Source organism: Chenopodium quinoa, unplaced genomic scaffold (genome assembly GCF_001683475.1).
Source record: "Chenopodium quinoa cultivar QQ74 unplaced genomic scaffold, ASM168347v1, whole genome shotgun sequence".
Classification (NCBI taxonomy): domain Eukaryota; kingdom Viridiplantae; phylum Streptophyta; class Magnoliopsida; order Caryophyllales; family Amaranthaceae; genus Chenopodium; species Chenopodium quinoa.
Window position 1 is genome coordinate 2,857,556 of NW_018743813.1, and position 15,097 is coordinate 2,872,652.

Genomic DNA, 15,097 nt, shown 5'->3' on the forward strand with positions numbered 1-15,097 from the left:
GAAGAGTCGTCTAGGTGACAAAGTGAATCCTGTTAAGGAACGCTTGGGTGAAAGGATCGAGTTCAAAACACCTATAATGCCTAGGAAGAAGAGTACTGCGAAAGATAAAGGAAAAAGGAAAGCTGACACCACAGAAAAGAAAGCTTGGGTATAAAAGAAACATGGGGTCCTAGCTGAGGGGGAAACTATTTACTCCAAGATTGAATGTAGGTCCTCTAAAGGATGCCTACTAGCTAAGGTTATGGATGAGGAAGAAGATGCAGACAAGAATTGGAAAAGGGCTAAGAAAGAGAAAGAAGATTAAGAGCATTGCTTAATTTCAAATTATTAGACTTAGGTTTTTTTTTTTAATTTAAAGTTAATTTATTTAATCTTTATTTAAATTCCATCAATAATGTAATTTATTTTATTAATGAAATTCCAGCTTTTTAATTAAATTATTTACTTTAAATTTATTTTATTAAAGCAATGAAAACCGAAGAATTAATTTTCCACAAATTTTTTCGAGTACGAAAGTCAAAAATTTTCCGAAAAACACCGAAATGCTCCTAGACATTTAATTGTAAACTGGCGCCACAATTCTGCGACTAGCGCCGGCTGCGGCAGTCTGGCGTCAGGTGACAGGTGCCGTCGTCTGGCGCTGACGTTCATCGGCTGGCGCCAGAATCTTTTCTGTGACGCCGATGTTTCGTCGATCTTCTGTTGAATTTTTTATTAAGTCTTGGATGCGAGATTTTTAAAAAAAATAAAGTGGCCGCACCCGTAAAGGGTTGCCTACGTATCCTTTCTTAAGGAATCAGGCCAAACGTAGCTCTCTTGAGTATCCTACTCAAGTAATTATGGGTAGTATTTCTTAAGTTGGTCAAGATTTGTCATGTTGGAGAATTCATTGCCATCCATGTCAGTTAATTTTGCTGCACCTCCTGACAGGATTGTTTTGACAATGTAGGGTCCGGACCAATTAGGTCTAAATTTTCCCCTTGGATCTAAGACATTTTTCCTTAATGCTTTTAACACCAAGTCTCCTACTTTGATGTTTCGTGTCTTGACCTTCTTATTAAAATTCCTAGCCATACGAGTTTGGTAACATTGAGTGTGATGTAGAGCTTCAAGTCGTTTTTCGTCGAGTAGAATTAACTCTTCATATCTTGCCCTAGTCCATTCAACTTCATCGAGTTTACTTTCTAATGCGATACGTAGAGATGGAATCTCTAGTTCAACAGGTTGTACGGCATCCATTCCATAAACCAAGGAAAATGGCGTATTTCCTGTTGATGTGTGAATTGACGTGCGGTAACCCCACAATGCAAAGTGAAGTTTGTCAGGCTAATCTTTGTAATTTTCCGTCATTTTCTCGATGATAGTTTTTAGATTTTTATTAGCTACTTCGACTGTTCCATTTTCTTGAGGCCTATAAGGGGAAGAATGATGATGTTGAATGCCATATTTTTGTAACAATTCTTCACATTCGGCTTGAAAGTGAGTTCTGTTGTAACTTATCATTTCATGTGGGACTCCGTATCGACAAATAATATTTCTCTCGATAAAGAGTGCTACATGTTTTGCAGTGAGTTTAGCGTATGATTGCGCTTCGACCCACTTTGTGAAGTTATCAATTGCCACTAGGACATATTCGTGGCCTCCTGTTCCTGGGGGAGTGATTTTACCGATGATGTCAATTCCCCATGTAGAGAACGACCATGGCGACGTGTAGGTGTAGAGCAAGGATGGAGGAACATGTTGTAAATTGGCGTAGATTTGGCACTTAGGGAGTCTTTTCACGTACTGATGGAAATCCCTATTCATTGTAGTCCAATAATATCCTTCTCGCATTATCTTTTGGACTAACATTTTACCATTTACGTGAGTTCCACAAATTCCTTCGTGGACTATCTTCATTGCTCTTTGGGCATCCTTTTTTACTACACATAAGAGAGCTCGACCCTTAGGTACCCTTTTATGTAGCTCGTTGTCTATGACTACGTATTGGGAAGCCAAGAGTCTTAATGCTCGTTTTTCTCTTTTGTCAACATGGGGAGGGTAATCTCCTTTGGTGACGTAGTTGAGTATATCCATATACCACGGTTCTTCTTCTTCTTCGTCTTGGACTACTTCATCATCTTCTATAGCTTGAATATATGCTGCTTTGTGTCTTTTTTCTATAGTTAGAGGCATTTTCTCAATTTCCGTGGGAATCCTAACCATCGAGGCTAGTCTTGCCAAGGCATCAGCAAATTGATTTTCTTCTCTAGGTAGATATGTGTATTCTACCTTCTTTAACCGATTAGTAAGAGTTTCCAGATAGGTTTGGTAAGGGGCTAGACTTTCGCTCCTTACTTTCCACCTTTTGGATATATGATTGATGATCAATGAAGAGTTTCCGAATATCCGTAACTTTTTTACTCCCTATACCAAAGCTGTTTCAAGGCCTACCACGCATGCTCAACAACGTTGTTGGTAACGTCGAAATCAAGCTTTATGGATATTGGAACATGCTCTTCTTTAGGTGATACTAGTAATACTCCAACGCCACGTCCCTTTTGGTTTGAGGCTCCGTCGAAGTACAAGGTCTAAGTATCATCTTCAATGACCATTAAGTCTTCATCTGGAAACTCATTGTCGTGTATTGGCGTTGAGTCTTCTATTGGAAAGTCCGCTAGAAAGTCTGACAACACAGAACCTTTGATAGCTTTTTGCGGCATGAACCTTACATCAAACTGGGCTAAATTGACTATCCATCTCGATATGCGACCATTGAGTGTAGATTTCTCGAATAGATACTTGAGTGGATCTAATCGGGAGACTACATACGAAGACTGTATGTACTAGCATATAATGTCTTAACTTGGTTGTGGCCCACACCAAGGCGAGGCACAATTTCTCAAGTGGGTTATAACGTGCTTCATATTCGAGCATTTTCTTGCTTAGATAGTAGATCACATTTTCTTTGCCTTCTACTACTTGTTCTAGCATAGCCCCCATTGTCTCTTTGGTAACTGTTAAGTACAACCTAAGAGGTATTCCTGGAAGTGCTGGTGCTAATACGGGAGGATTTGCGAGATAGGCTTTGATCTTTTTAAAGGCTTTTTGACACTCGTCATCCCATATTACTGGTACATTCTTCTTAAGCTTTTTAAAGATTGGTTCACATATCGTCGTCAATTTTGATGAACCTACTTATGTATTGCAACCGACCAATAAATCCTCGAATCTGCTTCTCGATTTTGGGCGGTGGCATTGACATGATTTCTTTGATCTTGGTTGGGTCTATCTCTATTCCTCTACAGCTTATGACATAACCCAAAAGCTTGCCTGAGGTGACTCCAAAAGCACACTTAGATGGGTTCAACCTCATATTGTATTTTATTAGCCTTTCAAAAAAATTTCTTAAGGCTACTTGATGGCCTGGGCGGTCTTTTGATTTTACAATCATGTCGTCCACATATACGTCGACTTCTTTATGCATCATGTCATGGAGTAAGGCAGTCGCTGCACGTTGGTAAGTAGCAACCGCGTTTTTCAACCCGAATGGCATTACCGTGTAGCAGTAAGTGCCCCATGGTGTTATGAAGGTTGTTTTCTCCATGTCTTCTTTTGCCGTGAGAATCTGATTGTAGCCTGCGTATCCATCCATGAACGAGAGAAGTGCGTGATTTGCTGTGTTATCCACCAGAATATCGATGTATGGTAAAGGGAAGTCATCCTTTGGACTTGCCTTATTTAGATCTCGATAGTCGACACACATTCTTACCCTTCTATCTTTTTTCGGAACTGGGACGACGTTGGCGACCCATTCAGGGTATTTGGATACCTTGATGAAACCTGCAAGTTATTTGTTTTTGAACTTCTTCTTTTATTTTAAGAGCTACGTCGGGTTTCATTCGACGTAACTTTTGTTTTACAGGTTTCATTCCCGGAATTAGTGGTATATTGTGTTGAGATATTTCTCTATTAATGCCTGGCATATCTTCGTATGACCAAGAAAATACATCGATGAATTCTTTAAGCAAGTTAATTAAATTGGTTCTTTCCTGTTCATTAAGTGTTAGTTCGATTTTAACTTCTCTTTTATTGGTTGAATCATTTGAGATATCAACCGTCTTAGTTTCTTCAATTATTGGTGTTTTCGTTTCGAGTGTTTCCATTGCTTTAATAAGTTTTTTATCTTTTTCATTGTTAGTTAAGCAATGCTCGTCATCTTGAGTTAAAGAAGAACACAAGGAGTAAGGGGAAGAAGTCATATTATTATACTCTGAGATCATTACATCAAAGAGTGATATGTCCTTAGGGACTTGATCACTAACTATTCTAGGAGAAGAAATAGAAGGAGAAGATACTACAACTAAAGACCTAGATGACTCTATAGGGAGAGACTCTGACTCTGACTCAGACGACTCTTCGAATATCGGTCCTTGCCCTGTCGTGATGGAGATCTTCCTTCCACTTGGAGTAGTCACCTTGACGGTCTTGCGCCACCCTTGTAGTGATCCTTCCGCTGGAGTGATTAGCTTCGAGGGATCAAAGTTTTCACTTTGTAGGACTGTTTGAATGAGTGAGAAGTTATCCTCTTTGTATGTCGGCTCATCCTTTTCTCGCCCGAATAATAACCCCATGACATTAAAGTCAAAGCATGGGGGTGCTTTCTCCTTAGGGATAGGAGTTGGGATTTCATCTATGAAATAGAAATCTAAGAAAATTGCAAATCCCATTTGTGTAAATTTGCTAGGAAAGATTGGCATCCTATAGAGAAAAGGCTTAGAAAAGATTTCCCTTCCCAAAAAGAAATAAAATAAAATAAAATAAATAATACAGTCTTGTAGGAGATTAAGTTCGGTGTTCAATCATACAATCTCGAAGGATCACATAGAACAATACACATATTTCATGCTTTCATCAACAAACATCTAGTCAAACAACATGCTTGAACACTCAAAATAGGAAGTAGAGAGAATAAGTAGGAGAGAGAAACTCTAGAGAGAGAATGAAACCCACCATTTTCAACTTGTTTTTTGAGCTTTTTGGAAGCTGATTTCCATGGAAAAAAGGAGGAAAGGAAAGGGAAAGAAATCCTCGGGCTCAAAATCGAAAGGGAAGAAGAAAACCAAGCCAAGAACGAGGAACCTCGAAGAGCAAAAACAAAGTATGGCCATGGATGATGTCTCGGTTGAAAGCTGGCTGGACGGGGAGGCGATTGAGGAGATTCCGGTGAGAATGGTGACGGAGGAGGATAAGGCTCTACATAGTGAAGAGTTCAATCAATGGCTACAGGTAATTCGAACCCCTAGTCCTGTGCATTTCAATGGAACAGTAGATTCTGATGTTAGTACTGGGTCTATTAATCCGACTCCATTGTTGATGATTAACGAACCTGATAAGTTGGGAAATGATTTTTATTTTAATCTGGAGAAAAACTTTTTGAACCCCCAATTTCGAAACCCAGTTTTTGAAACCCCTGTTTCTGCCATTCCTAATGAATCGGGTGGTATTAGCTGGAGTAGCATGTTTAAGAATACGATTGATGAGGGTTTAAATCTTGCTGGCAGTGCTGGAGTTTATTGTACTTCATGCTGCAAAATGGGTAATACGGAAGAGGTGAAAATGAAGTTAACTAAGGAAGATGTACTACTTGAAATTGTGTTTTGGAAATCAGCAATTGTATGTTATGTTCTTTGTGGTAAACCTTCATTGTCTGTAATGAGTGGTTTTGTGCAAAGAATTTGGGGCAAATATGGAATAGATAGAATTTTTGCTATGAATAATGGAGTTTTTCTGGTTCGTTTTAAGACAGTGGAAGGAAGGGAAAAGGTGATGAACTCTACACCTATCTTGTTTGATGGTAGACCTGTAATGATGAAGAGGTGGGAGCCAGGCTTGGATTTGGGAAATAAGAAGGTGTTTGAAGTTCCCACTTGGGTTAGATTGCCAAGATTAAACTTAAAATTCTGGGGTCAGTCTTCTTAATGAAAATAGCTGGGCTAGTTAAGACTGATAGAGGCACAACTACCAAGGAAATGCTTGAATATGCTAGGATAATGGTCAAGGTGAAAATAAATGGTGAGCTACCAGATGAGATTGAGTTTCAGGATGAATGTGGTGTTGATGTTAAGCCGAAAGTGATATATGAAAGGATGCCTATTATTTGTGGTGTCTGTAGAGGTATGGGACATGGAGATAGTGACTGCCCTAATCACAGAGTTATGGTCCAGAAGCCACCAGCTAAGATTCAACAACAAAGGCAGCAGAAGAAACCTGTGGTAAGGAAGGTTTGGATGCCCAAATCTTAGCAAAATCAGCAGGCAGAACAACCTCAAGGCATCAGAGTGGATAAGAACAAGTTTGATGTTGATGTTGATCCAGATATTGTTTCTGGAATAGCTGATGGTGATAAATGTGTTATGGGATCAGTATGCATAATAACAAATGGGAGGGTACTGTTTGGTGACTGGGAGATAGGGGAGTGTTCATACACTCTCCATGGATAATTGGGGTTTTTGGAATGTCAGGGGCCTTAACAAACTAAATAAAGTGTGTGATGTTCTTTGGTTTATGAAAAACCAAGGAATTGGTTTGTTTGGGCTCCTGGAGACTAAAGTGAAGACTGGTAATTTTGGTAAGGTCTTCACTGGTTTTGGTGGCAAGTGGTCTATAACTGCAAACTACAGTAAGCATCCTGGAGGGAGAATTTGGATTGTTTGGTTACATGATATCTTTCAGGTAGAGATTGATAGAGTAGAAGCCCAGTTAATCCATGTGAAAGTTGTTCACAAGGCTTCTAAGTTTGTGTTCTGGTATACAGTTGTTTATAGGCTGAATACTGCAGATGAAAGGGAGGTGTTGTGGCATCAGATTGGGGAGATAAAAAAGGACATTCTTGGTCCATGGATCTTGGGGGGTGACTTCAATAATGTTCTGAATATTAAGGATAGAATTGGTTCCCCAGTTACCTTTGCTGAGATTGAAAAGTTCAGACAATGTGTTAGGCAAATGCTCTTATTGATTTTAAAGTTGGGGGTTTGTTCTATACTTGGAATAAAAAGCAGCAAGGGAGCGATAGAGTGTGCACAAAGATTGATAGGATCTTGGTTAATGAGTTGTGGACTGAAAACTGCAGGGAGTTTAGAGCTGATTTCTTGCCTGAGGGATTAATGGATCATTGCCCTTGTAGTATGAGACTGTTTGGGTGCAATGGAAATGTTAAGAAACCTTTCAGGTTTTTTAATACGTGGATTGATGCTCCAGGATACCAGGAAGTTGTTCAACAGGCTTGGAATAGTGATGTGAGAGGAACTGATATGTTTATTGTGGTGAAAAAGCTGAAAAAGGTGAAAGAAGCTCTCAAGGTGTTAAATCTGACTAATTTCTCCTCAGTGGAGAGTGCAGATGACAGTGCTAATGCTGATTTAGCAAGGGTGCAGTGTGAATTGAACAAGGATCCTCATAATTTGGAGTTGATCCAAATGGAAAGTGATGCAGGGAAAGGTTCTTAGCTGTTCATACTACAAAATTGAAGTTTTTGAAGTAGAAAGCCAAGTTACATTGAATGAAAGAAGGTGATGTTAACTCTTCTTACTTTCATGCTTGTATTAGGAAAAGAAGAATGCATAATAATATGTATATCATTCAGCTTGAGAATGGTGATATCATTCAGGACTCTGATAAAATTGCAGAAGCTTTTATTAGTTTCTATAAAGAGTTATTAGGCACTGGTGGGACCCCTTCTAGACAAGTCCATCAAGATATTATAAATGCTGGTCCTATTGTGAATGATGAGCAACATCTGAGTATTTGTAGAGTGTTTACTGAGGATGATGTGAGAAATGCTATTTGGAGTATTGAGGATGACAAGGCACCTGGTCCTGATGGTTTCTCCAACAAATTCTTCAAGAATGCTTGGGGAGTGGTGAAGAATGAGGTGTGTAAGGCATTTTTGGGATTCTTTGAGCATGGTCAGCTGCTGAAACAGGTGAATGCAACTACTTTGACTCTGGTACCTAAATTAGACAATGCTACTAAAGTTACTCAGTTTAGACCAATTGCATGCTGTAATGTGCTATACAAGATCATTTATAAGATGCTATGTGAAAGACTTAAAGAAGTGTTGCCTGGCTTGATTAGTGAGAATCAAAGTGCTTTTATTGCTGGAAGATCTATTCTGGACAACATTTTAGTGTGCCAGGATATGTTAAAAGAGTACAATAATAAGAGAAAGTCTCCTAGATGTACTATTAAGGTGGATTTGAGGAAAGCATATGATTCTGTGCACTGGTCCTTTATCCATGATATGTTGCAGGCTTTGAACTTCCCAAGTAAATTCATATCTTGGGTCATGGAGTGTGTTACTTCCCCTTCTTTCTCTATTATGATTAATGGTGGGCTGAATGGTTTTTTTAAGGGCAAGAAAGGAATCAGGCAAGGTGATCCTATGTCACCTTTGGTGTTTGTCATTGTGATGGAGTACCTTTCAAGACTGCTTAAAAAAGTGGGTGCTGATGATTCCACCAAAGATGAAAATCTGTAAGATTAAATCACCTATTTTTTGCTGATGATTTGATGTTATTCTCCTATGTTGATAAGAAGTCTGTCTCCCTTCTTATAAGGGCTTTGAAAGCTTTTAAGGGTTGTTCTGGATTACAGGCTAATGCTGATAAATCTGTTATCTACTTTGGGAGTGTGCAGTCTGAAATACAGCAGGAAATTGTGTCCGAGTCTGGTTTTGTTATAGGAGAAACTCCTTTCAAATATCTTGGCATCCCTCTGAATGCTAAATACTTGAGAGTCTCAGACTTTGATGTTATAGTTGATAAGATGCTGACTAGAATAACCTGTTGGTCTAGCAGAAACCTGTCTTATATTGCAAGAGTTGTGCTGGTGAACTCTGTACTGATTAGTTTGCACACTTATTCGGCTCAGTGTGTGTTGTTACCTAAGTCAGTCATCTTGAGGATTACTCAGTTGTGCAGAGCTTTTCTTTGGTGTGGAGATAATGTTTTGTCTAAGGCTCCCCCTATTGCTTGGGATTGGGTCTACAAGCTGAGGGTGTCTTAGGAATTAGAGATTGTGGGATGTGGAACAGGGCAGCTTTGGGGAAGTATGTGTGGAAAATAGCTAAGAAAGAGGATTCTCTTTGGGTGAAATGGGTTCATGTTGTGTACATTAAAGAACAAGACTGGTGGAATTATAGTCCTAAGAGATCTGCAGGATGGGCTTGGAGGAGATTATGTGCAGTCAAGGACCAGCTAAAAGAAGGTTTTGAGCAAAATAGCTAGATGAATGGCAACTATAGAATTTATGAGTGCTACAAGTGGCTGCAGGGAGCTGGAACAAAGGTGGATTGGTGTAAATGGGTTTGGAATAAGTTCAATATCCCCAAGCATTCATTCATCTTATGGCTTGCTATGCATGATAGACTCAGAACAAGAGAGAAGATCTGAAAATATGATGTCTGTGCTGAAGATAGTTGTTTGCTGTGTGGTGCTTGTATTGAGGACAGACAACATCTGTTCTTTAATTGTAAATACAGTCAAGAGAGTATGCTGAGAATTGCTCATTGGCTCCATATTCCAATTCAGAACTTCTGCATTGATGAGGTTTGGAGGAATTGGCTCAGAGCAGTGAAAGATAAGGTGCAGCAGAAGGTGGTCCTGGCAGTTCTGGCTTGTGTTGTTTATCATATCTAGTTTGCTAGGAACACTGCTTTCTGTGTAAGGGTATTGGTAGGGTGAGCATGGATAGAGTCAAACAGCTTATAAACAAGAAATGGAGCAGATTGCAGTGCAAGTGGAATCAGGAGTTATGTAGTCGCATCCCAAATTAGTTTCTGTTTTGTGTGTTGCTGTGTTGTTTCTTTTGTGGTTTTCTTTTTATTTGCTTCTGATCAGGTTTTGCTTTACTCTCTCTTAGTTGAACCCTTCCTAGAAGGTGGCAACTAAGGAGTTTAAGGCTTGGGGGGGGGGGGGGGGCTGGCCTTTGTGTTAGGCCTGTGTAGCTTTGGAGGTGCCTATTTTAGGCTTGTAAAATTTGTACATTTGTACAGTTTTTTTGTTAGAAATATACTTGCTTACTTATAAAAAAAAAAAAAGAACACTCAAAATAAAATTATGCACATAAGGAATAAATTAAATTCTAGCCTATATGCCCTTTCTTTTTCCTACCCAAGCTCACCAACATGTTAATAAAAGCTTTTAACATATAATACTTACCTCAATCCTTGCATCCTGCAATACATTAAAAAAATATATATATATATTTACCCTTAAAAAAAATTTGAATTTAATGAGAAGAGGGCCAAAATTTTGGCCCTATAGAAAATAAATTTCCGACACTAAAAAAAAATTCGAGTGTCCCATAAAAAAACATCGGACCAAAATAAAATAAATAAATAATAAAAAAAAAATTTCGGCCCCTTATTTTTTTATTTAAAATATATATATATATATACATATATATATATATACATATATATATATAAAATGAAATCGGAACAATTAACGTTACATAATTAAATTAACACTTGGCCAAGTTTAAATCACAGTAAGAAAAATGTTTTCGGGTTAGTGGTAATTTAAAATCTCAACCAAAGCTCCCAGATACCTTTTTGTAACACCCTAGAAATTCCTTTCCTTTAAATATCCACTCTACTCTTTAAAATATGATTTAGGAATATCCAAGACATTACCGCCACCGTGAAAACGACTAAGGCAATTATCAAAGATAAACAGATTGAAGACTCAAAATTAAAAACCGTTTAATCAAGTCAACTCAAAAGTCAACCAAACGAACGTAAAGTTTAAAACCAAACAAACAAAGTAAAATAAAATCAAGCTACAACTTAGAACCATTAAAGGCCCTTATTCAAAACCGTTCCAAAACCAAACCTTTGTGTTAGTCTACATAAAATATGTCATAAATAAATAAAGCATAAAACACATCGTAACCTAATGAAAGCTGGCAAGATTCACTCTTCTCTCATGCCCCATCATGATTATGCTTCAATACCTGAAAAGTTTATCTCTACTTGTTTCCACCACTCTCCATTAAAAATGGGTCATCATAGGGCCAAGGTAAAGACATGGCCAAACACACAAACACACACAATCAGCAAAGCTGAGTACATAAGCGTAACTTAAACACACTAACATGCTTTCACCTATCAACACACTTACCTCATTGCACCTGTTTACAAGCACACACATCAATCAACAAAACACAATGACTAGACACTAAATAATTCATTAAGCGTTGATTACGCATCGAACGAGTTTCCTACTATCCTCCCCCAAATAAATTGAGGTTAACTGACACGGGAGCTAACCGTGCCAGCGACAAAACCACTCAAAGGTGGCGGAATTCCTGCGCATAATAATAAATAAAAAGGAATATACAGCGTCCTGTACTCCATTAGAAGTTATGGTTAAATATAAAACCCCATAACTCCCCCCATTGTTCATACTCAAGGTATATACGTTCCAAGAGTTTTGTTGCCTAATCTCTTTCACTTTACGTTATTTACCTTTTATTGGACTTGGTGATGACTTTTAAAGCATCATAAAACAATCAACAATAATTATTCAATCAACCAAACATACCAAATTAATTCTTGAATAACTAGTGACCACATATTATTTAATGTTGAACCCTTTTTAATTCTACCTCAGTGTCAAAGACACCTTAAACGCATAATGCGCCAAAAATCCTATCCCTCGGTGTTAAAAACACCTTAAGTGCACAAAGGCACCATCATACAATTTATTCCTTGTGTACATAGACACTTATATAGCTCATTCCTCATGCTTAAAGCATCAATAAAAATTATTTGAACCATAATAAAATTCCTTTTCAATATTCCAAACATAATTAAACATGTAGTTTAATTAATCATGCCTTCTAACATGGCATAAATAAAAATGTGTTTCAAACACAACATGCCCAAAATATAATTTTCCAATCCATAACCATCACAAATAATTCATGCTTCACAATTCAATCACCAACACCATTAATTCACAATTCCATACATAAACCTTAGCATGATACTACTTGTAATTGGTTGAAATCAAGCCTAGCATGATTCTACATCATCAAAATATGCTAAGTACGCGTACGTACCTTGAGTACGATTTTAAAATTGCCACGACTAGTAGAAATTGCTTACTTCAAAGTCTCCTACACATTAAGTTCATAATAGAGTATTAATATCCACTCTAAACAAATTTCCAGCAATATATACTATTTTAAAACCCCTCATAATTTAATTAAAGTAAGCTAAAATTATATTTAAAACACCATAATTAAGTCCCAATTAATGTGTAATTAAAATTTCTTCAAGAAACATAATATTAAGTGTTCTACATAAAATTCCAGCACTTTATTATAATTAAAACTTGTTGTAATTAAGCTTTAAAACACTTAAAACAAAGGTCTACCCTATTATACATCATAATCATTCAATAAATCATGAATCAAGAACCTAGAGTTTCAAAAATTAGGGCTTTTTAATTAAAAACCAAATCTGAAAATTAATTACCATAATTACAATAACCAAACATCAAAATTAAATTTCCAAACTCATAATTTACAATTAGATTAAAGCCTAGATTGGATTTGGGTAATAAAGATTTGATTTTTAAAACCTTTTTTTTTCGAATTATGTGGCTGCCGACAGCAGGCTGGCGCCACTGCCGGCTGCTGCCAGCACCGATGGTCGCCGCTGCTGCCGGCTGGTGCTGGTGGTCGACGGCCCACCGGTGGTGGTGGTGCGCAACAAGAAGGGGAAGGGAAGGAGAGAGAAAGAAAAAGAAAGAAGAAAATAAAGAGAAAAGGGAGAGAAGTTTACCTTGGGTTTTCTCCACTCTGGGCAAAGTTGAATTGCCTCATAAGAGGGATATTTATACCCCTTCTCTATCACCCCTTTTACCCTAAACTTTCCTCCTTTAGTTTTTCCTAATCCCTTCCCTACTAAAACTTGTTAAAAATCATAACTTCTTAAAATAAAACCCCAACTTCTATTAAATAATTAATTAAACAAACTTTCCTTTAGTAAAATATTCCCAACTTACATGGGATAAATAATTAAAACATCATTATTAAAATGCTTAAATTATTTAAATACCCTTATAAAATACATATTTTAAATAAAATACGTATAAAAATACGGGGTATTATAGTCTACCCCCCTTAAAACAAGTTTCGTCTCGAAACTTGGGAAACGAAATTCAAAACTTTTCCTTTTTATGTATAGTATTGCTGTACTTTTTGTCATTATTTTACTCCTTTGTGTCTCTTTGAGAGCACTAATACTTATACTTAATAGAATTTTTGCAAAAAGCATCAAAAATATGTAAAATATAGGGAAAAAGCGCGAAATTCTAATCGCATTCTACCCCTCTTAAAGAAAACGAGTTACGCCCCCGTAACTCAACATACCTGAAACAGCTCCGGGTATTTCTTTTTCATTTCATTTTCTGCCTCCCAAGTGGCTTCCTCATATTCTTGGTTAGACCAAAGTACTTTCACAATGTTAACGTTCTTATTGCGTGGACTACGCACTTTACTGTCAAGAATCTTGACAGGTCTCTCTTCATAAGTTAAGCTTTGATCTAACTCAATGGTTTCGGGTTGTAGCACATGGGATTTATCAGGAATGTACCTTCGCAGTTGGGACACATGAAATACATCATGTACTTTACTAAGCTTCATATGTAAGGCTAACCTATAAACTACTTTGCCTATTCTTTGTAGTATTTCATATGGACCAATGTATTTTGGACTGAGCTTTCCTTTCTTTCCAAATCTCATCACTCCTTTCATTGGTGACACCTTCAACAACACTTTATCACCAATTTCGAACTCTTCTTCCCTTCGCTTCGAGTCTGCATAGCTCTTTTGGCGATCTTGAGCTGCTTGAATTTTAGCTTGAATTTCCCTTACTTGTTTAATTGTATCTTCAATCATTTGAGGCCCTAGGATCATAGTTTCACTAATGTCGTTCCAACAAATTAGACTACGACATTTCCTCCCATACAAAGCCTCAAATGGTGCCATTCCTATGCTTGCATGGTAACTATTATTGTAGGAAAATTCAATTAAATCCAAACTATCTTCCCAACCTCCTTGGAAGTCTATTACACAAGCTCTCAACATGTCCTCCAAGGTTTGAATGGTTCTCTCAGTTTTCCCATCTGTGGCAGGGTGAAATGCCGTACTCATCTTAAGTATTGTACCAAAATTTTCTTGTACACTTTTCCAGAATTTTGAGAGAAACCTGGAATCTCTGTTAGATACAATATCTTTTGGAACCCCATGTAACCTCACAACATGTTTGATGTAAGCTTTCGCAAGTTGCTCCATCTTCCAAGTTTCTTTCATTGGTATAAACACTGCTGATTTCGTAAGTCTATCCACCACTACCCAAATGGTATCATTTCCACCCTTTGACTTAGGTCGGCAAGTCACAAAATCCATTGAAATGCAATCCCACTTCCATCCTGGAATTTCTAATGACTGCACCGTCCCTTGAGGCCTCCTGTGCTCTATCTTCACCTTTTGACATGTTAAACACTTTGCCAAAAACTCAACAACCTCATTTTTCATTCTAGGCCACCAAAACATCTTATTCAAATCCTTATATAGCTTGTCTCTCCCGGGTGTACAGAGTAAGGTGTATTATGGCCTTCTTCCATCAACTTTCTCTTCACTTCCTCACATTTCTGTGGTACGCACCATCGATCTTTGTACCTCAAACTCCCATCTTCGTGAATCTTGAAGTCTATAGTCTTTCCCTGCTTAATTTTCTCGCGAATCCTATCCAACTTTACATCTCCCTCTTGGTTGGCTCGAATCTCGTCAAATATTGTTGGTTGGATGCTTAGACTCGCAAGAATACCCGCTGGTACTCCCCATTCTACAACCTCTAGATTCAATTTCATCATTTCTCTACATAATTCATTAGCCACTACTAACGAGTTGATTTCATGACTAGTTTTACGACTTAGAGCGTCCGCAACCACATTCGCTTTCCCTTCGTGGTATTGTATGTCTAAATCATAATCTGTCGTATACTCTAACCATCTCCGTTGACGAGGGTTCAAGTCCTTTTGGG

The 15,097-nt window shown here is 37.7% G+C and overlaps 1 protein-coding gene across 1 annotated transcript; it reads left to right on the forward strand.

Moving 5' to 3' along the window:
- Nucleotides 1–8,550: 8,550 nt before the first annotated feature.
- On the forward strand, nucleotides 8,551–9,266 carry LOC110685454. The gene is made up of 2 exons (XM_021861980.1): nucleotides 8,551–8,911; nucleotides 8,998–9,266. Exons 1-2 carry the CDS (start codon nucleotides 8,551–8,553, stop codon nucleotides 9,264–9,266), a joined length of 630 nt encoding a protein of 209 aa, XP_021717672.1.
- Nucleotides 9,267–15,097: the final 5,831 nt, after the last annotated feature.

What these genes read in the sequence shown, in the direction of transcription:
- LOC110685454 (XM_021861980.1), top strand. Translation starts at nt 8,551, where the DNA reads ATGTTATTCTCCTATGTTGATAAGAAGTCTGTCTCCCTTCTTATAAGG. An exon ending in GCACACTTATTCGGCTCAGT is followed by an intron (nt 8,912 to 8,997) that starts GTGTGTTGTTAC and finishes GTTTTGTCTAAG; the next exon opens with GCTCCCCCTATTGCTTGGGA.